The 23,730-nt window shown below is 55.0% G+C and overlaps 1 protein-coding gene and 1 long non-coding RNA gene across 3 annotated transcripts in view; one reads left to right on the forward strand and one right to left on the reverse strand.

The window, feature by feature from the left end:
* Window positions 1-23,730, forward strand: part of CTNNBIP1 (catenin beta interacting protein 1) — a 48,460-nt gene that overhangs the window by 12,822 nt on the left and 11,908 nt on the right. Inside the window, exons 2-4 of one of the 2 annotated variants that reach the window (XM_035019841.1) lie at window positions 10,261-10,345; window positions 14,989-15,107; window positions 15,679-15,769. In XM_035019841.1, coding sequence (XP_034875732.1) covers window positions 15,012-15,107; window positions 15,679-15,769 — 187 coding nt within the window. In that variant the 5' untranslated portion in view covers window positions 10,261-10,345; window positions 14,989-15,011. Of the gene's footprint in view, window positions 1-10,260; window positions 10,346-13,900; window positions 14,403-14,988; window positions 15,108-15,678; window positions 15,770-23,730 lie in introns of those variants that run through there. The other variant, XM_035019842.1, reaches the window with a different exon arrangement.
* LOC118020027 lies at window positions 1,439-8,356 on the reverse strand. The gene is made up of 4 exons (XR_004681794.1): window positions 7,759-8,356; window positions 2,095-2,240; window positions 1,630-1,878; window positions 1,439-1,529 (listed from the first exon to the last, which is right to left on the reverse strand). It is a non-coding gene; the product is annotated as an uncharacterized LOC118020027 (long non-coding RNA).

Raw genomic sequence — 23,730 nt, forward strand, 5'->3', positions numbered from 1 at the left:
ACAAGCCAGTTTTGCTGGGAGCTTCTGCTCCCTGTCCGTGGCTTGGTGACTAATGGTTTCGTGGCTTTGGGAATGAGGGATGTCGTTACAAGCGGATGATGGGGATTTGGCTGCTGAACTGGATTATCTGGGTGTGCCTGGCCTGGGTGTTTATGCCTACACCCATTGGGAATGGGGACAGTTTCTCAGCCCCTGCTCGGGCCCCAGCAGCCTCTAGTCCATCTCGGTCCACTGTTCTGAGCTTCTCTGGTGGCCCTGGCCCTGAGCAGACCCTCTAGGTGACCGTGGCTGGATTCCTGCTGTGTTAGGTGCTGTGTTTTCCCTGACCATCCCTCACCTCTCCAGCCGCCACCACATTTGTCCTCAGGCAGGAGCTTTGTGGCCCCCATCCGGGAGTTCTCGTCTTCATGTTACCCCCCTTCCCCCACCCACCTCGAGCTAATGGAATAAATGCATATGGATTCTGGAGTTGTCTTTGTTTGAAACATTTTTGTTTTTGATTATCAGCTTGTTAAACATTTAGAGAGGGAGGAAACTGAATCTTCACAGCCTCTTAGGGGGAGGTTTCCTCCTTCCTTGGATTATTTTTTTGTTCAGAGGTAGCTGGAGGGCAAGGAGAGGGGAGGCTACTGCTTGTGTCATAGAGAGCAGAAGCAGTTATCCAAACAAACAGTGTGGCTAATGGCACGTGTGGGTAGAATGGATCCTTGCAATTTGTAGCAATGGTATGCGTATGGTTTTGAGGTAAACAAACATGCCTATGTTTTATGCAAATTAACGCACACCTATATGTTGAAAGCTTACAGGAGAAAGGAGGCAGTAATCCTATAGCTTCTTCTTCTTTTTTTTTTTTTTTAAAGATTTTTAAATTTTATTTATTTGAGAGAGAGAGCGAAAGAGAGAGCAAGCACACAGAGGGAGGGGAGGGGGAAATAGGCTCCCCGCTGAGCAGGGAGCCCCATGCAGGGCTCGATCCCAAGACCCTGGGATCATGACCTGATATGAAGGCAGATGCTTCACCGACTGAGCCACCCAGGTGCCCCCTAAAACTTATTTTCTTAAGGGTCTGTAGGAAGAATTTTCACCCAGGAGGCCATGCTTCGAGCCTCCCAGCCGGATCCCAAGGATAGTCATCCCCAGAGCTGGGCGGTAAGGACCTGCAGGCTCTGGAGGCCAGGAGGCGGCCAGCCTGCTGCCTCTGGGGGAACTGAGCCCTCGCCCCAGCAGGCGACCCCATTGATTTAATGACCTAATTCTCACAACAGGAAGTTGGAGGCCTTCCTGGCCCTGGGATTCTGAGGGGATGCAGTGAACCCATTCAGGAAGCTTATTTACTTGAACCAATTATAAGAGAACTTTAATGGAGGGAAGGGATGGAGGGAGAGCTGAGGCAAAGGAAGAAGAGCTGGAGAGGCCAGCGCAGGGAGGGGCGGGGAGGGCCGGGCTGGTGCCATGCTTTTTGGCCTGCCATTATGAGGGTGGCATGAACGCGTCCATAGGCTTCTGAGTGAAGGGACCTCATGCAGCTCCTGAGAAATAAATAGCACTGAATAAATAGTCTTTCCCCTTCCTCTTTAGAAAAAAAATCTTTTAAATTTCTCAATTTAATTAAAAATGTTAAATGGTGACCTGCAGGAATTGACATAGCTGTGGGCTGTGGGGTTGACAGGACTTCCATGGGTTGAGATTACCATTCTCGCCTCCTTCTCTGGAGGTGACACAGGTCTGTGAAACCTCCTGGCCAGGCTCCTTCCCACCAGGCCTGCAGTGGACTTCAGCTTTCTCCCTCAGAACACTGACCAGCGATGCAAAGTGAGTTTTCCCTCGGTGGAGGGGAGCAGGGGCGTCAGCAAGCTGGGGGGCATCTCAGATGTCAATCTAGGTTACAGGAGAGAAAAAGGGTCCTTCTGTCATCAACTTGCACAGGGTGGCTTCGGACTCTGCCAGGTGCTCAGCCCATGGTGAGGGTCCTCCAGCCTGGGAGACCTCCTGCCCAGGACGGGGCACAGAGTGTGCTTGCACCCATTCGAGAGCAGAAGCTTCCAACTCCTCCATTCACTTATAAATAGACAAGGGCTCTGGAGTCTGCATTACCCACTCCCTGGAACCTGCCAGAGGCCGAGGGTCACGAATCAGACTGAATCAGAGGAAGATCCGGAGCCGCGTTTTGTAGGCGCGCTGGTTCCTGACTTCAGGTCTCCGGCTCTGGCTTGGCCGGGTTTCAGGGCTCCAGCCGTTCTCTGGGAAGAAAAAAGAATATTTTAAAATTAGGTCAAAAGATGCTTTTTTCCTTCTGTCCTCATTCCCCTGTTGTGCCGAGAGAACACCACCACCACCTGTGTGTCCCTTGGTCGGAACCACAGCCTCGAAACTTAGCCCGGGATCAGGAGTGTCCCCGTGCAGCTGGGGAAACTTCCTCCGGCCCCTCCGCATTCCCTTCCTGTTTGCATTGTTCTCAGCTGAACAGCAGGCCTGCCAGGTACTCTTTCTTAGCTGTAAAAAGAGGGGCTTCACGCCAATCAGGACTTGAAGAGACAGCAACATCCGAGTAACTTATTTTTATCAGTCAGGCAAAATCATAGGGAAAAAAATTTTTTAAGCCTGAAGTTCTAAACAGATGCCTTATATCAGTGCAACCACATCAACATTATATAGTCTATACATATAGGCCCCTTCTAGTCCTCGATGTCTCAGATTCCCTGTGGGGACAGCATTGGGGCTGGGGGCTCCTTTGTGGTTCCCAGGTGACTCTCTCAGGCTTCCCGAATCTGTTCATTCACATAACAGAGCCCCAGATGTGACTGGCGGCACTGTTCCCTACCCCCCGTCCAGTGTATCAGCTCCCTCTATGAGTAAGAGAAGAATTATATTTAATGAGATGTGTGGGTTCATTTTGATGTCTCTGAGAAAACGCTGCCTGGGGCCTGCCCGCAGATAGCTTGCAGGTTGAGGTGGGAGGAGATGTGCAGACACCCCAGGGTGGGGGCAGGGGGGGATGTCAGGCGTCTTGAGGCGGGAAATTTGGGCAGGTGTAAACCCAGGGCTCAGGGCAGCCCAGGGAAGGTGCTACCGAGCAGAGAACAGTAAGTAGGAAAGGGCATTCTGGGCCGAGGGACCTGCAGCTGCTAAGGCCCAGAGGTGTTGAAGGAACCCCATGCAGCTGGTAACTCTGAGGTTACCAGAGGTAACTGAGGTAACTGAGGGAAACCACGGGCATCCCAGGGCCTTCGGCAGCATCCCTGGCCCCTGCCCACTAGCATCCTCCCCATTACGACGACCAGAAATGTCTCAGACATCACCAGATGCCCCCGACTGAGCACCCCCGCTTCTCAGGGACGTGGTGGACAGCTGGTCCTACTACCTGTCCCTGCCCAAGGCAGGGTGTGGGGGGAGGCCCTTTCTTCTCGCATCCTGTCCAGCGTGCAGGTCCTGGGGAGCCCTCTCTGGGCAGATCTGTGCCTGTCCTGCAGCCCTTTGTTGTTATCATTTAAAGATTTATTATTTATTTTGGGGAGAGAGTAGGGGAGGAGCAGAGGGAGAGGGAGAGAGAATCTCCAGCAGACTCCTCACTGAGCGAGGAGCCCAACACGGGGCTCCATCCCTGGACCCTGAGCCAAAATCAAGTCAGCCTCTTAACTGACTGAGCTGCCCCCCACCCCCCACTCCCCCACCGTCAATGCTTCCAGGCGCCCCCTTCCCAGCCTAACCACGGTCTTCTCTGTGGCTGCCTTCCCCACGGTTGTCAGGACAGCTGGGCAGGGCGGCCGCGCTCTGCTTGCTGTTGGGTTGTTTTGAATCAGGTCCCATGGATTTGATTTTAATGCTGCAAGAACCTTCACCCAAGGGCCTTCATCAGAGTGGTTCACTCCTGGAACAGGATGCACCTGCCGCATTGCCGTGAAGGAGAGGTTACAGCTCTGAGGTGGGAGGTGTTTGGCGGGGGGGAAAGCCCAAGAGTTTGGACTCACTCCTGTGCCCACGAACCTGCAGCCAGAGAGGAGCAGGGCTCATCTGTGTTCAGGCCTCAGAGCTGCTCCCCACTACGGCAGGGCCTTCAGGTTGTACTACACATAGCTCCTCGCACACACACCACCCCTCCCAACCCCAGAGCAAGGGCAGGCCTCTCCTACTGCCTTGCTTGACCATTTCCCAGTGGCTTTTCAGTGTTTTCCTGACTTTTCATCTTGATTTCAAATCTGCAGAAAAGTCGAAATAGTAGTGAACTCTGACCTTTACCTAGTGTCACCAGTGTTCACCTTTTGCCATAGTTGCTCACGCACCTTCTGTGCACGCTCACACGCACTTAGGCACACACATTTTTCCCCCCTGAACCATTTAGGAGTAAGCTGCAAGCATTGAGATGTTTCACCCTTATGTACTCCAGCCTGCATCGCTTAAGGGCCAGGGTATTTTCCAGAGCACCCAGGATAAAATCACATTCAACACACGCAACATTGATACAATACCATTATCTAATCAATACTCTCTAGTAAACCTTGCCTAATTGCCCAATAATGGCCTTTATGACTCCTTCCCCCTCTCTCTCCGATCCCATCAAGGACCATTCACTGTGTTCAGTTGTTATGCTGTATTATCTTCTTTTCTGACTGGCAGGAGTTTGGGCCTCTGGCCTTTTTTTTTTTTCTCTGAAGTGGATTTTCATTTTCATTTCAGTTAAAATGGCTGACGCTTCTCTCAACTCCTGAGCCAGGAGGCGCTTGATAGGATGGAGGGAACTCATGCATTCAAATTCGGGCCCTGTCTCTTCTTAGCTCCTTGGCCTTGGGCAGGTTACTTAGCATCCCTGAGTCGCAGTTGTCTTATCTATCAAATGGGAGTAATTCTTACCTTGCAGGCTTGTTGCAAGGACTAAAATTAAACGAGACAAATGTGATGAATGTGACTGAAGGTGTGCCTGTCCCTTGGAGAACGCTCCAGCAACAGCAGTAATTATCATTGTTCTGCCATGTAGCCTGGCTTCATAGAGCAGGAAGGAGCTTTGGATCAGGTTTGAACTTGGGTTGGCGACCTCAGGAGGAACTCCTTATCCCCAGCTCATCTCCGGAAGAATGATGCCACGTCCTGCAGACTCCCTGACTCACCAGAGCTGCCATTAGACCTGTTTTGCTCATGCTGGTGGAACATGGTTCGGGAATGCTGAGCCTGGCTCTGGATTGAGGAGGCTTCAATGTGGAATTTATTAATTAAGGCAGTTGCTCATGAGGCCCCAGAGTCCAGGAGGTTGCAGCTTAATTACCGAGAGCAGAGCTTGTGGAAATTCTCTCCAGTGCCCTAGTTTTGATGTCGCTGAGGGTCTGAGCTGCCGCCTGGTACGGAGCTGCAGACCGGGCTCGGGCCCGCCTCCCTCTCCTTGGCCCTGAGTGCTTTCTACCCATCTACACGTATCCTGGATAGCAGTGTCGCATAGTGGTTCAGAACTTGGATGATCTGGGTTTGAATCCTGCCTCAGTGCAGAGTAGGACAGACTGGCTGAGTGATCACTGGGTGATCTCTGCATCTCCGTGTCCTCATTTGTTGAACCTTAACAAGGATGTTTGCTCCGAAGCCTGAATGATTTATGTACCTGCAGGGGTGAGCACAGTACTTGGCCAATAGTTAGAATGTGTGTCAACTATTTCTTTAGAGGAGTTCTCAACCTGGGGTGATTTTGCCTCCCAGGGGACACAATGGCAACGTCTGGAGACATTTTTGGTTGTCACAACCAGGGAGGGGCTGCTCCTGGAGTCTAGCGGATAGAGCCCAGGGTTGCTGCTAAATATCCTACAATGCCCAGGACAGTCCTCACAACAAAGAATTCTAAATTCTCCATCGTGCCAAGGTTGGGAAACTCTGCTTTAAAGCACCCCCAGTGATTCAGGGCGGCGTGTGGAACATGGAGGTGGGGTCCTGCCCTCCCCGCCGACCCCATAACTCTTCACCTCTGATCATTCCTTTGAGCCAGTTGGGGGCCGATGGGTGAACTGGGAGGGAAAAGGGAGGAAAGGAAGCTGGGTATGTTAAGCCTTTGAATTCTTACTGTTTAGTCTTATTCCCACCACCCCCCATTCTATAACAAAAATACCCCTTACTCGCGTTGCCTATTATCATCTTGTGATCTTATCATTAGAGTAACTAGTGTTTATTGAGCGTTTGCTGTGTGCCACATACTATGCCTAGTGCTCTCTGTTATCTTATTTTCACAGCCCTGATAGGCAGGTGCCATTATCATCCCCATTCTACAGATAAGGAAACTGAGGCTTATTGATGGGAAGGCTCTAAGCTGTCTGAAATTCAGCCCCTGGTCCTTTTCCAAAACTGTTCCACCTGCATCTCTCCCATCTTGGTTGATAGGAATGCTGCCTTCAGTTGCTCAGCCCCCAGAACTGGGGGTCCCCATCCCATGTACCTGCCCCCACTGCGTGCGGCACCCACTGGCCCTCCTGATGTCCCGTCCACTCCTTTTGCCTGGATTCCCACCACGCCCCCCCCCTGCTTCTGTTCTCAGCCCCCCACCTCCTCTCTGTGTCTGAGTCAGGGTGGACCTGCCAACACCCAAGTCAGGCCAGGCTACACCTCTGCTTGCTGCCCCTTCTTACAGGTCCAGGTCAGGTTTCCCAGAGGCCTCAGTGCCCTGGGCCCCTTGTCCCCGTGCGCGTTCCCTTCCTGTGGCCTTTCTTGCTCTTCCTCCAGTGCACCCCACCCTGGGGCCTCCGTCCAGCTCTGCTCTGGGTTCCCACGGCTCACTCCGTCACCCCGTTCCAGTCTTTGCTCAGGAAGGCCCACCCGGCCACCGCACGTTCCTGATCCCCTCACCCAGCTCGGTTTTTATCCTAGCACTTCTTGGTCACCTTCTTCCATCCACACTATATTATTTCCCATTGGTTGATTTTTATTTTGTTTTGTCTGCTCTCCCCTCTCACCAGAGTATGTAGGGACTTTTGACTGTTTTTTCACTGATATATCCCAATACGTAGTAGGTGCTGAATACATTTGTTGATTGAATGACTTCCCCATGGCCACCTGGCTGGTAATGGGGTCACCAGGATGCCACATCTTCACCTTCATGCGTGTTGCTCCGTCCTCCCCACCCCGTCCAGGGCAGCATCTCCCAGATCTGGCTGCTCACCACGTTTTGACTCTGTCTCCAGAACACTTTGCAGATGTCCACTGTAGGAACGACTTTATCTGAAGGGGTTCTGCCCTACTTGCCAGCCCCCGTGGGCTTCTCCGTGGCCTGTGGAGTCCAGCCCTAGCTCTTCAGCCTGTCCTCAGGGCCCTTACCAGCAGGCCTTCTATGCCCCTGACTTCAGCCGCCGTGCCAGTCCACGCTCTTACCCAGCTCCCATCCTGCCCTCCCACCTGCCAGCGTGCCCCCACCCTTCCCCTCACCGTCCCTTCCCTGTCACCCCCCAGCGCAGGCCCTGGCTCCCTCCTGGTCCGGCAGGAGCCCCCCCTCCAGCTCTGCCCCAGAGTCTTTCCCACTGCTGCCACAGTGGCCTTGTGAAGCTCAGACCTTACCTGAGGACCCCCTGCTTCAGCGCCTCTCCTCACCCCTCCTGAGACCCCTGGGGCCCAGTACCAGCTCACCTTGACACCTCTCACCCGACACCTTCTTCTTCCTCTAGGTTTTCCAAAGACTAAATCTTCTCTGGATGCCTCCCCGCAGGGCTGGGTCAGACTCCCAGCTGCGTGTCCTCGGGGCACCGCGCACTTACCCTTTGTGTCTGCACTTATCCCAGTGTCTGTGGGTGCGCCTACCTGGGTGTGACTCGCCCGGAGCCCCTCATCACAGGCAGACCACGGCTGTTTTGCTCAGCTGTCTATCTTCGAGGCCTAGCACAGGGCCTGGCATGCAATAGACGCTCAGTAATCGTTCAGACAACATCCCAGTGCCTCCAGTGCCCTTCTCCTTCCTCTCTGCCAGCAAACTCCTATTCATCCTTTGAGACCTAGCTCCAGTTTCCTCTCCCCGGAGCTCCTCTGCGTTCTCGCAGAGCTTCGCACATTCCTTACTCTGCCACTTACTCCCCTGGGCGCAGGCCCCGGCCTTTCCCTGCTGCTACGGAGCTGCTCAGGGGCGGGGGGCCGGCGCGATACGCGCATCTGACACTCTGCTGGTGTTTGTGTCTCAGCCCGACCTACGTCCTTGGCTCGTCGTTGCTGTTTGTGTTGTTTCCCGTTTGCTTTGTGTAGTATGATTTCCTCAGCATCATGGTCGCTTCCTGGAAGGAGGTGTCACAGCCCCACCTTTGTATCTCCTGTTCCCTGAGCCTGACACAGGGCTGGGTACCCCAAGAAAGGTTTTAGTGAATCCTTCTTGAGTCAGTGTCACGTCTACTTCAGGTTCCAGGGCCCATGGCAGCTTGAGAGGCACCTTGACACTCTTTTTCTCATTCTGGACCAGCTTTATAATTTGCGGGGCCCCGCGCAGGGCCCCTTGTTCAAAAATGATGAAGCGTTTCAAGACTGTGATAGTAGAGCTCTAAACCAAGGATGGGGCCTTCTAGGCCTCAGCTCATGAAGCCTGCCCTGATCTCATTGTATCCAATGAGGGAAGACATGGTAGAGGTCATGATTTCCTTTTTACAGAGGGCAAAATGAAGGGCCCAAAGGGCAGTGACCAACCTCAGGGTGCACAGCTGATCGGCAACAAAGCAGAACTGAAAACATGCCAGCTCCTGGAGCATGCTTACTGCCTTCCACTGGCTCAGGGGCCCCCAGGACTTCTGAGCCTCAGTTTTCTCTGTAAAATGGGGACATTGACCTGGTCATAAAATGGCAACTAGAACAGCTGGTCGCAAATCTCCGGACAGTCCCATCAGGAACAGCACTGCAGCCTTTGGATGCCTTCCCCTTAAAGTCACTAATGCAAAGGTACTCTCTGCTTCTTGGAAGGACCTGAGTCCTGTAGACAGTAGGAGGCTAATTGGCTGTTGCGGTAGCTGAAGAAATTAAAGCCCTCAGAGGTGGGAGAAGGCTGTCTCTTCTCATCTCTTTTTGAAGGAATGTGGGGACTTGGGTGGAAGTTTCCCCAGGGAGCCTTGGTATTTTGGTGCTTTGATATCTACAGGAATAAAAGAGCAATTAATCGCTAAAGATGCTTGTTCCCGTAGGGATGGCTGTTCCCGCAGTCTGAAGGTGGAGGGAGTGTCCCCATAGGGGCAGTCTGAGGGCAGAGGGAGTGGCAGGGGTGGGTGACAGTTCCTCCATCCGAGGGCCCTTGTTGCTTGAAGAGATACGCAGACCAGAGCCCCAGAGGGTTCGAGCTTTTGAAATCTCACTTTCTCCGGGAAACCCATTTTCTTTAGGGCCCCGCCCCGACCGCGAGTGAGCGTCTTTCGTTGCCGAAAGACAGTGGAAGAGGGGTTTCCCAGCTGTCCTTGGTCCTGCATCTCCCGCAGAACAGGTTTCTCAAAGTGTCATCCTCAGACCTCTGTCCTCACAGCAGGGCTGAGAGTTGGGAGTCCCCCTGTTGGAACCAGGGGCTCCGAGATCAGTGCACACAGCGGAGGAGGTGGCCGGGCTGGTGCGGTGGGCACCGCTCCCTGGTGCCCCCCACCTGCCTCCGCCTGTGCTCCTGCCAGAGTAACCTGCACGGGACCTCAGTGATGAGGCTGGGCGGCAGGGGTGAAAGAGAAGACGGTGTTCTTTGATCCCTGCAAGAGTTGTGTTAGGGGCCGGGAGACATGCGGGCAGGCCGGTAGGTTGTAAATGACCTGCAGCTGTGTTTTATGTGCATGGGGGGCGGTTAGTTTATGCTTACACGTCCAGCTACAGATGTTCACTAGGCACAGGACCGTCAGAAACGCACGTCTGAGCGCAGAGCAGGTGGAGAACCGCGGTGCCCGTGCACGTGCCCGGCTCAGGTTCTGTGTGGTGGCTGGGACGCCTTCTTGTGCAGGTGCAGGACCTGCCCGTCAGCTGCCTGGAGTGACTCACCTCTGGGGCTGCGTCTCCGAGCGCAGCTCTCAGTTGGACTTGGTGACTAAGCCGAGGCAGGAGGGGGTGTGGTGACCTGCTTCAGCTGGAAGTGGCAGGTGAGCATAGCTGCAGTCCGCGCCTGATCCCAGAGGTGTTGGTGCAGGTTCCCTGGGCTGGCCAGACACACAGGTATTTCCGGATCGTGGCAGAGCCTGCTGCCAGGATCTTCCCGCCAGTGTGGTGGGTCCATGGGCGTGGGGCGGGAGCTCCAGCTTCGACTCCGGCAGCCCCGTGGGCCCTCCCGGCTCCTCCCATGACCCGTGTTCTGTGTTTCCGCAGGGCCCCACCTTCCTATTTCTCCCCGGCCACAGCCCGTCCATCACAGTTGAGCAGCTGTTTGCCTGAAGTTAATTTCCAGAGGCAGGTAAGGACCCCAGGGGAAGGACTTCTGGTGGCAGGCCACAGGGCAGTGCTGGGGAGCGGCTCTTGGGTCTGGGCTGCGGGGCTCGAGTGGAAGGGAGCTCCTCTCGCTTCCTTCTTCCACCAAGCCCGCTCCTGCTCATTTCTTCTGCCGCTGTGGGCCCTTCTCGTCAGTGCCGTGGCGCGGCTCATTTCTTTTAGGCTGAGATGTGTGCAGTCTCTGGACTAATATTTTGTGTCAGTTCTGTGAATCACAATTATATGATGTTGTTTTACATTGCATACATGTAAATGTACCTTTTTTAATGTGAGCATTTAAAATATATCACAACTTTTTAAAAAAATGGATAGAACAAAAGCCAAGTGCTGGGACCCCTGGAGCAGAGGTGGATTGTGTGTGTCAAGGACGCTCTGGCTGCCTGGCCCCAGCCTGAGGTGACTCACTGTTTTCCAAGCAGGTGTAAGACCACCCCGGGTATAAATGTAAATTCCAGTTTTATAAATGTGGGTATTCAGACAGCATGAGCTTCAAGTTTATAAATAAGAATGCGTGCAGGTGGCTGTGTTTGTATTCGGGGCCACTTATGCCTGTCCAGAGGAGGCCAGCTTTCAAAGCTGTTTATCAGAATGGGCCTGATTGCCGCAGGGGACACTCGGCGGTCCAGCTCTGGGGTTCCTCCTGCGCCACGGTTCTTCTGAAGTGACAGCCACTGCTTCAAAGCTGGAGACTGAGTTCTGGGAGAGGCTAGGTCCCGGCAGGGCAGGGCAGGAGCATGCTATCTCGCCTGTGGCCTGGTGTCTCCCACAGAACGCAGTGTGGCCTCTGAGGCCATGGGCCACTTTGTCACTTAGGATTCCTCCTAGTGGTTGGGATCCCCATCCCAGTCAACCTTCCTCCCACAGAGATGCGGGCTCAGAACCAACAGGAACATAGCGGGTGTGGTAGGGAGTGTGTCTCTGTGTGTGCACTGAATGTATGTTCCTTGGTTTCCCTTTATTGCATTTGTCCCATTTGCAGATGTAAGTTTCTGGACTCCTCCCCACTTTTTGCATAACACGTGGCTATCTACAGCAGCATCTGTAGCCATGGGCCCCTGCCCTCACCATTCATTTGGGTAGTTGATGGTTTCCTGTTTCTCTCTGTTTTCATTTTCTGGCTCATCTACATTTTTCCCTAGTTAGCTCCCACAGTGGTAGCGAGGAGAGGGAGCAGGTCTGTCTCTGACTTGGGCCGTGAACACCGAGACATTTTCTCAGGGCTTAGAATGGAAGTGCCGCCACTGTAGATGATGGGATGTTTCTGGAGCAGCTGGGAGACCATAACTGAGAAGCACTGTTATCTTTGCCTCTCACGGCTCAAGACTATACAACTACTGTGTCCAAATTACTTGCAGTTTGGACTTAGGTGATTCAGACACATCTCACTGGAGCCCAGTTCTTCATCCAATACGGATTTTCAAATGAAGTTAATCTGATACTTGTCAGAATGGTGATGAAAATTTAATAGCATGTTTGCTGGGATAGGCACCAAACCCAAACATGCTTTAATAGACTGGTAGCATATCAGCGACTGCAATGTCTATGTTGTTTGGGTTGACCATGGTTTACTCTCTTCAGTTATTAATTTTCTTCACATCGACCCCCCGATGCAGATTCTGTTTAGGACAGAACCATGTAAACCAGCCATGATGTCCTCCTCTCTTGGGTGGGCACATGCACTCATGGCCCCTACATTCTGCCCCAGATCCAGCCCTGAGTGTTTCCCCTTGTCAGGCAGCAGGGCAGAAGCAGCTTGAAGTAGAGCCCAAAGAATACTAGAGAACCAGAAGTTTTAGAAATGATGAGTCTGCCTCAAAGCAAGACTGTCTCTGCCAAGGAAGCTGAGGTGGGAGTAACCTGGCCCCAAAGATCCATTCAGGCCCCATGACACCCTAGGCCCATGGCTGGGTGGCGAACCCCTCCCCCTTCAGTAATGACAGTTTGAGTGTGGGGGTTCCCCCCAGACGGTAAGGCTTGAGTGGAAGACAATGGAATGACATCCATTTGTACAGGATGCCAGGATTGTTGGACAGAGCAAAATTCTGTAAAAATGGACCATGTAAAATGATTCACACACAGTCAGGCTCATGGTCACACTCACACACTTCTGCAGGTTCCGAGCCTACCTCTCTATTGGAGGAAGCTTGGCTGGTCAGGAAAGGACAGTGAGGAAGGTGTCCCCAACCACGGGGAAGCCAGGACCCCTAGGTCCTGGGATGTGCAGCAAAACCAGATATGTATTCTTGCCTGAGTAGGGCCGGCCCCTGAATGAAGAACAGATCTTGCTGTGGGCCTGGGGTGTGGTTTGTGACATAGGATGAGAGTAAGGGCTTGAACCAGATGGGCCTGTTGGGGAGTTGGGGTGGGGGCAGGCGGAGAAGCTTGCTGGAACTCTGGTTCTTTTGTGTGTGGTGACACCTAGTGGCTGGGCAGCGGTCTTCAGTGCTGCCTTTCACAGAGAGAGCAAACTGACCATTAGCCCTTGGACACAGGATGGGGGTGGAAGATTTTTACTCCCCGAAGCCCTGACTCCCAGTTTGAAGGCTTTGTGGAGTGTTTCAGAAGTCCTCTGGAGAACAGGATAGCCCAAGGCACTCCAGTTGCTCGAATGGGAGCCCTTTTTCAAGACTCGGTTGGGTTATGGAGACTAGGTACTCTGGTCAGTGTCAACATGGTGACATTTGGCCCTAAATCAACATGGATATTGTAGAGAGGGAGAAGCTTAGACATCACAGGCCGTCCTGATTTTCCAATCAGCCAGCCAGGTGGTATGTCTTAAGTACCAGGCAGGGTGCTGGGCTATGGAGGATGGGGTGAGCTAAGTGGGCCCTGGCCCTCTAGTCGGGCAGGGGAGAGATGATAAGCAAGTACTCCAGCAAGACCCTCTCAGAAAATTGGGACTGGGCTATGTGACCCAGAGGGTGTAGGGGTTGGGGGGGTGGACACAGAACAAGAGAGGTTCCCTGGGAAGGTGTCTTTAAGCACATTGAAGGATGAAAAGAAGCCAGCCCGGGCTCAGGGGGACACCCAGTGCAAAGGCTGCCGGGGGAAAGAGCTTCTTTGTATGTTCTAGAAATAGACTCGGGTTAGGAGGGCAGGGTGCAAGGGGAGGTGTGAGAAGGAGGCAGGGCCGCCCATGCAGGCCTCATGGGTCCTTGTGTGGGACAGTGGAGTGGAAGGAAGTGAGGAGGGGTCCATGTGAGAAGTGATGTCCCACAACTGGGCTTTCCCACTCAGCTGGCTAGGGAGTTAGGGTTGTCCACTACACTGGGGATGGTGGGGCTGCCTTCCATCAGTGCCCCTCTGGAGGTGGCTTACCCCTTTTCCTGGTTATAAGTGTTCATTAGGCTTTTTTCTGAGCCCAAAGGAGGTGACAGGTGAGAAGACAGTACAATAGGGAGCCTGGCGGGGGGGAGGGGGGGGAAGGATGTGGGGGGAAGGAAGGCCCCAGAAGGAGACATGCTACATCAAGTATACAGCTCTAAGTAAGCCCCAGCTTGCCAGCTTTTAGACCCTTGTGGGGACTTTTAGGGCCAGAGCCCCTGTGAGCTTATGGGGACTGAGCAGTTGACGGGGACCTCCAAGGAGGCACTGCCCAGGGCTCTGGCACATTTCTGAGTCTGCCCTCTGCACAGAGAGCAGGCCGGCCTGGGAGAACCTGCTGGTCCAGGGCTTGCTGGCCCCTGAGGGATGGATGGCATGAGGAGTGTCCTTGGCTTGCAAGCCAGGTTCCCTTGGTCCTCCCAGCACAGCTCCTTGGCACCAGGGCTGCCGAGGCTCCACCCCCACCAGCTGCTGCGTTATTTCTGACTCATCCAGGGGTTACAAGTGTGTAACCCAAACCCCTCCACGCCCGGCTTCCTCTCCGCCGGCTCCTCCTGGAGGGGGGAAGCCCTAGGACTTTTCTCCTGGGACCTTTCTGCAGGTTGGGTCCCTGCTGTCCCTGGACACAGCTGCTGCCTGCAGGCGCTCCCCTCTGACGGGGGGGGGTGGGTGTGTGAGGGTGACGGCAGTGAGCTCAGGTGGGTATCTGTGCCCCACAGCCCCGGCCTGCCTGTCTGCATCGAGGGACTCCTTGGAACCCAGCCCAGGCACCGGCCTCTTGAATTCGTCAGGGGCTTTTGCGGAGGGGGGCCGCCCTCGTGTTCGGGGCTGGGCCCTGATCTCTCAGTTTCTCCAGCCAGGAGCGCCGGCCGGCTGCCTCTGGTCATGTCACTTCTCCTTGTGGAAGTTGCATGCTTTGAAAACCTGGGACACTTCAGGCTTCATTCAGCACATCTCCAGGGGCTCACCGCAGGGTTGTTCCTGAGGGGGTGGCTGGAAGGTTGGGCTGGCCAGAAGTTCTGGGTCAGCTCAGTGCCCTGGGCCCAGCAGCTCCTCACAGAGGGTGCTGGCCCCCAGCGCCTGCTCCAGGCCCGAGCCGCTCAGTCTGGCGGACTGGGGCCTGCAGGGGTGAGGCAGGAACAGGCAACTTGCCACCTGCTCTGGGCTCTCAGAAGCGGGACCCTGAAGCCCCGTGGGCTGCCTGACAACTCCCGCCGAGCACCCGGTCTGTGTCTGGTGTGTCTCGTCCTGACCCCCGCTTCAGTGCCTCTCCTTGCCCCGCAGGAGTCCCCAGGGCTGGCCAGGGAATGAACCGCGAGGGGGCTCCCGGGAAGAGTCCGGAGGAGATGTACATTCAGCAGAAGGTCCGAGTGCTGCTCATGCTGAGGAAGATGGGATCAAATGTGAGTGCTTCGGGGTGCCAAGCAACAGGTCCCCCAGGGCGGGTGCCTGATGTGGGCGGAACAGAGATCCGTAGCCACCTCCTGTGACAGCCCTGCTCTGGGAAGGGGGACGTGGGGCTTGTGGTTTGCCTCCGTGGCCAATTCTTGTCACCCAGAGCCCTGCCCGTCCAGTTCCGGGGGGACTGCTGGGGCGGCCTTCCCATCCCTGTGCCGAGTGTGACCCGGGGGTGGGGTGTGTGAGCCCCTACAGGCCCTGACCTTACTCTCCTCCTGTCTCCCCAGGAGCTGTCCAAGGGGCGCTGGGCAGGATGGTCCCTAAGAGGACAGCATGATTCAGAAAGGGATGGGCTCCCTGGGCAGGCCCCGTGCTGCACGGAACCCAGTCTCAGATCTGATCTGAGCGGCAAGGCCTGGGGGACCATGGGCCAGACTTCAGGGTGGGGGCAGGGGGTGCTCGCTCCGGAACTGAAGGGTCAGGACTCAGGAACAGGGACCCTGGGATGAGAGGAGGAGGTACGTTTGGGGAGCCCGTGCGTGCCGTCCCTCACCCGTGGCTGTCTCCCCCTTGCAGCTGACGGCCAGTGAGGAGGAGTTCCTGCGCACCTACGCGGGGGTAGTCAACAGCCAGCTCAGCCAGCTCCCCCAGCACTCCATCGACCAGGGTGAGTCCCAGCCAGGGTGCCCAGCCACGCCCTTCCCAGAGGTGCTAAGTTGTGGCTCCTGGGGAAAACTTAGCTCCTGGGGCCCATGAGGAGGGGCTGTAGCCGCCTCCCATCCAGAGAGCTGAGCCCCAAGCGTGGGCCCATCTCTTTCGCCAGATGGGAGCCGAGGACCCCCTCAGGTAATGGTGGGATCCCCCCTTTCTAGGCCCGGAGGAGCCAAGAAATCGAGGCATCTGGGAGCCCCTGTGACTGCAGAGGCTCTGGGTTTTTGCATTTCCTCAGTCTTTGGCTTGACCCCCGCCCACCCAGCACCTGGTGCAGGGAGAGCGTGAAACCACCCTCATGGGCTAGGACCTGTCCTGGGCACGGCTGTGAGGGGCTTGTGTGTTCCTGGCTGTACCCAGGCGAGAGGCCCCAAGGGCTCTGTGTGCCTGAGGTCTCCGTCTGCCCGGGGCAGTCGTTTCCATTTTGGGTCCCCTCACCTGATCATAATAATGGTGGCAGGTAACACTCAGGTATTTATCGTCTAGGAGGCACCTGCTGAGTGCCGGGCACACATCATTTCATTTACTCGTAGAGGTACCAGTGGTATTACTTGCACTTCACAGGCAAGGAAACGGGTTCCGAAGCAGTAAGGGATCGCCCTGGTCTTGCAGCCCGTTAGCAGAGGGCTCGGGATGCACAACCTGCTGCCCAGCTCAGGGCAGGGCTTGTCACTGTCTGTCCTGGGGTAGCGGGAGGCTGGGCACTTACGGGCCCTCCCGTTCTGGAAGGCTTACTCTCACCCTGAAGCCCACAATGTCCTCACTGGCTCTTCCATCTAGTCCTTTTATTTTTTTTGCCTCATTGGCATTACAGGCCATGAAATAGTGCGGCCGGGGGGCGTCAGATGTGAGCTGGCTCCCAGCAGCGGAGCGCCGAGGGGCATGTGGCTGATCCATGGGGCCCAGGAGGAGAGCAGGTGTAGCACAAGGGGCCGCTTGTCTTGAAGCTGTCCTTGCTCTCCTGGAGATCACAGGCCTCAGCTCTGGCGCAGGGCCTGGCTCCCCGGCTCTGACGCTGGCTGTCACCTGGCCTGTGCACTCAACTCAGCAGAAACGTACCGGGCGTCCCCGTGGCTCAGGCAGCTCCTGGGACAGCCACTCGCCAAGCACAGCCTGCCTGGGTCACACTCATGCCGCAGCTGGTTCTGTACCAACGGCCAGGGGTGGAGTCTGCCCCTCCTGGGGTTTGTTTCTTTCTCACCCACGGCTGATCTGGGTTTCCAGCACGGGGCTCCCCAAGGCCCCCAAGCTCCTGAACCATATCTCCCTGAAACCCTCAAGCTCCTGGGTCCTTAGGACATTGCCTTTTCTCCCTCCCCCATTTTAAGTCACTGAATCAACCAGAATTGGGACTGGGTGATAAGGATGCCTCGAGTAGGATGCTCTTAAAGGAAAAAAACCATAATAAGTTGTAGAACTGTATGTCATTGTAGAAAGCACCCCCCAACACACACACACTCACTCATGTATGTGTATGGGGGAAAAGCTGGAAGAATATAGACCAGGCTGTTAATAGGAAATTTTAATAGAGAATAGAACTGTGTAAGGGACTTTAACTTTCCAAGTCACACATTTTTTTGAAAACTAATTTTTTAACATTGCCCATGCATTTCTTCTGTAATAAGGGGAAGTTTAAAAAAGCATTGAGAGAACTCTGTCTCACCTAGCTAACCCAGCAGTTGAGAATAAAAATGAACCGTGTGGAGTTAAGGTCATGATGGCCTCACCTGGCCTGAAACTGCTGAGCCGTCAGGAGTGAGCCATGGGCATGTGGGTATGACCCCAGAATCTGGGCCCTCCTAGTTGTGGGGTGTCCGAGGGACAGCCAGGCAGGCCTCAGACCTGCCCCCCCCGGGAGCAGGCTTCTGGAGCTGCACCAGGGCCCAGCTGGTGGCTGGGGTGATTCTCTGCTGTTGGGGCCCCCTGCCTCCTGCCCTGGGTCCCCACGGACTCCCCTGAGCTGAACTGCACAGGAAGACACTGCTGCAGGAAGTCCTGAGGATTCCTGTGGACTGAGTTGGGGGCGAATGGGCAGCTGTGCCTGGAAGAGCTTTAGGAGCGTAGCATTATTTTTGTGTGCCTAAGGACACTGTAGACAGATGCACAACAAAACAGCAGTTGGTACAGTCTCTCCCGTCATGGGGGCACAACCCCGGGAGCAGGACCCTGCGTCTCTGCCCACACCGGGGGGCCAAATGGGTCTTGGTTAACATTCTAGCCTGCCCACTTATCTGTTGGCAGGGCCGACCTTAGCTGATGCCACAGGGATGCTGCTGGCAGGGGCTCAGGTGCTGTCCAAGTGGTAAAAGTCCTGGATAATTGCTCCCAGCATAAGGCCCCCCCCCCCCCCCCCCCAGTAAAGGCCTAGGAACAGTCAGGGTGACAGTCTGGGCTTGGACAGTCTGGCAGAAGTCTGGTGTGAGCACCTCCTGCCACGAGGTGGCACTGTGTCTCAGCAAATGCCCAGCACTATCCTCCGCAAGAGACAGAACAGACTCCTTGAGTTCCCTTAGTGGGGGTCTGAGGCCACCCACCAACGGGACAGAGCTTGGCATTGGTCTACCATCGTTAGACTCACACACGCTTCTCCTCTGGGGCTGGAGGGGTCTGGTACTGGGAGCCCTGCTGGCCCTCCCTAGCCCCAGGGAGGAGAGTGGGCTGGGCATCCCTCGCCCCATGCCCAGGCCTCCCACCCTCCTGGTCTTCCCTTGGTGAACTGTGAAAGTGTGTACAGTATCTGCTGGGTCCGGGCAGGTGCTGGAGACCATGCTGCGTGGGCCTGCACCATAGGGACTCCCTAACCAGTGCTGGCCTCTGCTGGTCTGAGACCTCCCATGATAGCCTCCTTCTGGAAGCCCTCCTTCCCCTCCCTCGTCTTCTGTGATACACCTCTCTCTGTCTCTCCATCTCCCCCAGCTCATCTTCTGCCCCCTCCTCTCACTGTCCGTAAGTGCTCCTTTTCCCACACCCCACTGGTGCTTTCCACATTCTGCCCTCCCTTCTGTCACACCTCCCCCCTGGGGGTCTCACAGGCTCTGGCCAACACCCTCCAAATATACACCCTCAGCCCAGACCCTCTCCTGACCCCCCAGAACTTTACGTGCAACTCCCTCCTGATCATCTTGCCACAGACAACCCACACTCAGATCCGGATTCATGCTCTACCCCCACGAATCTATTCTTCCACCTGTATTCTCAGTGACGGATGTATCACCAAATAACCAGTGTGCCGGGGACTCCTCTTTGAAGACCCGAGTGTCCAGTGAGGTACCAAGTCCTTGTAATTCTTCTCCCTTAATGCTCCTCAAGTCTGCTCTGTCTTCTCCACCTTGGTTTGAACCCTCATTTTGTTCAGAGCTCATTTTTGTCGTGATCCCTGCAAGCAGTTCCTGGCATCTTGCCTTCTCACCTTGCCCCTCCCGTGCACTTCCTACCCCTAACTTAGCAGGTCTTTGCCCAAGTTAAAATCTTTCAGTGGCTCCCCACTGCCTTGCGGCTGAAATCCAGCCCCTCACGTGATCAGCAAGATCCCCTGACGTGGTGGCCTCATGCACCGTAAACAGCCATAGCGAATGGCCTTCAGCTCCTGTCTCGGGCTGGTCTTTGTGCCTCTGCATTTTCCTCTGGGCTGCTGGGAGCTCAGCCCTGACCCCCAGCCTTCGCCTGCCTCTTGCAGGCTGGGCCAGGCCTCCTGTGGTTACCATCACACACATGTACCCCAGCTGTGCTTCTCCCCACACCATCTCCTGGTCCGTCTCTTGAGCAACTCTGAGCCCCTTCAGCTTGGGACTGTGGCTTCCCCCATTTTGTATTTCTGGGGCTGGCCCCCCATGAGGCCCAGGGCATGCTTGTACAAATGAATGGACCAGGCTGTGGGTCTGAGGGCCCACCGTCCCCCAGAAAGGCAAGAACGTGGAGCCAATTCTCTGAGCACTGTCTCCTGCTCCCCCAAGGTGGCCAAGCAGAGCTGCCAGCCAGGCAGGACTGACTCTGAGCCAGAGGAGATCAATACCTCTCTGGGAAGGTCGCCTCGGTGAGAAAGCCAGCTGGAAACATGGCGGTCGAGAGCTGTAGCTTCCAAAAAGCAGGCTCGACAGAATGCTGAGTTCATTCCTTTCTTATTGCTGGTGCTACTCTCTCCATAACACATATTGATCTTTTTTCCTGGTTATAAAATAATGTACAGTCATTGTTGAAAGCGGGGAAAGGGAGAAGTAGCAGAAAAGCTGGACGGATTGAATCCGACCACACAGCTCCAAGCACTATTACCTCCTGCTCATGTTCCCATCAGCCTTTTAAAAATAGGCTTGTATTGGGGCGCCTGGGTGGCTCAGTTGGTTAAGCGACTGCCTTCGGCTCAGGTCATGATCCCAGGGTCCTGGGATCGAGTCCCACATCGGGCTTCCGGCTCAGCGGGGAGACTGCTTCTCCCTCTGACCCTCTCCTCGCTCATGCTGTTTCTCTCTCGCTCACTCTCTAATAAATAAATAAATAAAATCTTAAAAAAAAATGTTTAAAATAATAGGGTTGGGGGCGCCTGAGTGGCTCAGTCGTTAAGCGTCTGCCTTCGGCTCAGGTCATGGTCCCAGGGTCCTGGGATCGAGCCCCGCATCGGGCTCCTTGCTCCGCAGGAAGCCTGCTTCTCCCTCTCCCACTCCCCCTGCTTGTGTTCCCTCTCTTTCTGTGTCTCTCTGTCAAATAAATAAATAAATAAAATCTTTAAAAAACAAAATAGGCTTGTATTTACATCATAAATTTGGGACAATACGGTATAAACATTTTAGTATCCATTTTAACATCCACGTTTTACTTATGGTAATTTTATAGTATTTTCTTAAAGATTTTATTTATTTATTTGAGATAGTGAGCATGAAAGGGGGAGAGGGGCAGAAGGAGAAGGAGAAGCAGACTCCCCACTGAGCAGGGAGCCCGATGTAGGGCTTGAACCCAAGGCCCCGGGATCATGACCTAGCCAAAGGCAGACGCTTCACCGACTGAGCCACCCAGGCCCCCCAATAATTTTATAGTATTTTAAAACAATTTTCTTTTTTTTCTTTTTTTAAAGATTTTATTTATTTATTTGACAGAGAGAGATAGAGCACAAGCAGGGGGAGCAGTGGAGGGAGAGGGAGAAGCAGGCTTCCCGCAGAGCAGGGAGCCCAATGCAGGGCTCGATCCCAGGACGCTGGGATCATGACCTGAGCCGAAGGCAGCCACTCAACCAACTGAGCCACCTAGGCGCCCCTTAAAACAATTTTCAAGAAAACATTTTAGTGATCACATAACATGTGGCCACCTGGCTGTGCTGTAATTCGTTGACCAGTCCTTTCCCATTGGACATTTTTTTTTTAAGATTTATTTATTTATTTATTTGTCAGAGAGAGAGAGAGAGAGCACAAGCAGGGGGAGCAGCAGAGGAAGAGGGAGAAGCAGGCTCCTCACTGAGCAGGGAGCCCAATGCGGGACTCGATCCCAGGACCCCGGGATCATGACCTGAGCCGAAGGCAGTCGCTTAACGACTGAGCCACCCAGGCGCCCCCCCTCCCCCCCCGTTGGACATTTCGTTCTCGTTTTTGCTATTAATTACAGTAACAGCAAACACCTGGTGAGCTCCTCCTGTGTTGCCTGGCTTCCTTGTCCCGTAGCACACAGTGTGACCCCGTGAGTCCCCGAGACCGTCCTGTGAAGCAGGTGCCGTCGCGGCCCCGCCTTGGAGAGGACAGGACGGGCCCGGAGAGGGTTAGGCCGGCACTGGGCTGCAGACTGTCAGGGCGGGCACCGGTGTGCCAAGCACTGAGCACCCATCCTTGCCCATAGCTCTTCCTCGTCATCATTTATTTTAAGGTGAATTCTCGGAGTGGCTTTAAGGTCATGTGTGTTTTTAAGCAGGGCTGCATTTTATCTGAGGAACAGGGGTGATTTAGGCAATTAATGTATTTCAGGAAGGTGCAGAAAACATTTGGAGTTTTTCTCTGCCTTTTAATCCCAGGCCCTTCACCCGAGGTGCCTTTGAATGTGCTGGTTCTCCGAGCGCTCTCTCCCGGCCCCCCCAGGACAAGGTGCCCACAGAACTCTCGTCCTCGTGCAGTGCCGTGGATAGGCTCTTGTCCAGGTGTCCCGGGGCACTGGTCTAGATGTGGCCCATTTTGTGAAGGAAGCTTCTGTCCCTTCCCCGCCCAGGGGCCTCAGGACATCCTTGGTCTGCCGCCGCCCCCCCTTCTTGGCCCTGGGAGTCACAGTGCTGGCACGCTGGCTGCTCAGGCCTCTTCCAGCCTCCGTCTGATCACACTCCTTCTCCAAGAGACTTTCCAGGGAAGGTCCCCAGGCTGGAGCCAGCTGGGCTGTCCCAGGGCTCTTCTGGCTTTCCCCCCTGGAAGCCAAAGCTACTGCTCAGGGTATGCTGCCAGAGAGCCTAAAATAGGTCATTTGGTCTCAGGGTTATACCGGGAACCTTGTTAAAATAGTTGTGGTCACAGGCAAACCCGCAGGAAGCCAGTGACCCCAGGGGAGGGCCCACCACCGCGCGGGCTTCACGGTTGACCAAGGGAGTGCCCTCCTCTGCTCATCCCCCCAGCGAGGTCCTGGCACCGTGGGCCCTATTCCACAGCCAGCCTTCTTCCTGGAGTCCTCTCCCACGCCCTCCAGCTTCTCTTTTACCTCCTCCACGGAGCCCTCTCTGACTCCTTCCGGGGTCAGCCTGGGCCCCCCTCTCGCTCCGGAGCTCCCTGTGACCTTTCCTGCAGTGTTGCTGCTGTTATGTCGTCGGGAGCCCTTTGGGACCCAGGTGTGTGCTGTGTTCCCGTGACACATGGCAGCCCCTTGTCCAGATTCTGGCACAGAGCCGGGGTTCCCTGAATCCTTGTGCAGGCCTGGCCTCCAGCAGGCGAGTCCTGTAGGAATGGGGACCATCTGCTGGGGGTTCTGCGTCCTCTCTTCCCCCGGGTGGGGCTGCCAGGCTTCTCCCAGGGGCTCCCGGCGGTGACAAACTCTGGGCTGAAATGGCAGTCAGGCCTCGGGAGAATTCCAGTCTAGGGGACGGGAAGATGATTTTTTTTTTTTTAACTTTAATCAACATTTAGAGGAGAATTACCTGTAACCTACTACTAATAAAATTGAACCAAAAAGATCACATACGCATTGAATCAGACTGAAAAGCCAGTCAGAAGAATTGGGTATGTGATAACCCAGGTCACAGAGAAAGAAAAAAGCATCCCAAGACCGGGTGAGGGATATGCTGAAATGTAGGGCCAGTTGCCCCGTCCAGCCTCTGGTCCTGGCCTGGGAAGGGCTGCTTTGACCTTTCTTTACCCAGCCTAGTGGGTTCTAGTGCACAGAACTAGAACAGGGGCGTCAGAGGTCTCAAAGCCCCTCCCGCAACACGGCGTTGACCTCTCAACACCCCACCAAAGACAGACCCCTGTCCTGGAGCGGAGCGTCAGGGGGCCGCTCAGTCCAGCATCCATGGGACAGTGTCGCTCCTTTTGGCTCATCAATCCATGTGCTGGGCGTGGTGCCAGGTGACAGCCCCCGCCCTCGAGCTGCCAGTCCAGCGGGGCAGACGGATGCACGAACAAATGCACAGATTGAAACATGACTCATCCTGAGGGGAGGGAAGCCCACCCAGAATTGCCTGAGCCCTGATGGATGTGTGGGAACGTGTGTAGGGGGAAATTGGAGGAAGCCTCAGGAGCCCGCCCAGCGTGAGTGTTGGGTGTCTTTGTGTCCCCTTAAGAGACTGGTGGGGTAGTGGCCAGGTGGGTGGTGAGTGGCCGGAAAGGCACATGGGCTCTGGACAGAGTTCATCTTGAGGACTGCAAGGGGTCCCCACGGATCCGAAGGGGAGGGATGGCTAGGTCAGATTGTCATCCATTTAGGGCGAGCGCTGGGGAGAGGTCACAGGACAAAGGGTAAGGCAGG

Source organism: Mirounga leonina, unplaced genomic scaffold (assembly GCF_011800145.1).
Source record: "Mirounga leonina isolate KUSES-001 unplaced genomic scaffold, KU_Mleo_1.0 Mir_173, whole genome shotgun sequence".
Taxonomy (NCBI): Eukaryota; Metazoa; Chordata; class Mammalia; order Carnivora; family Phocidae; genus Mirounga; species Mirounga leonina.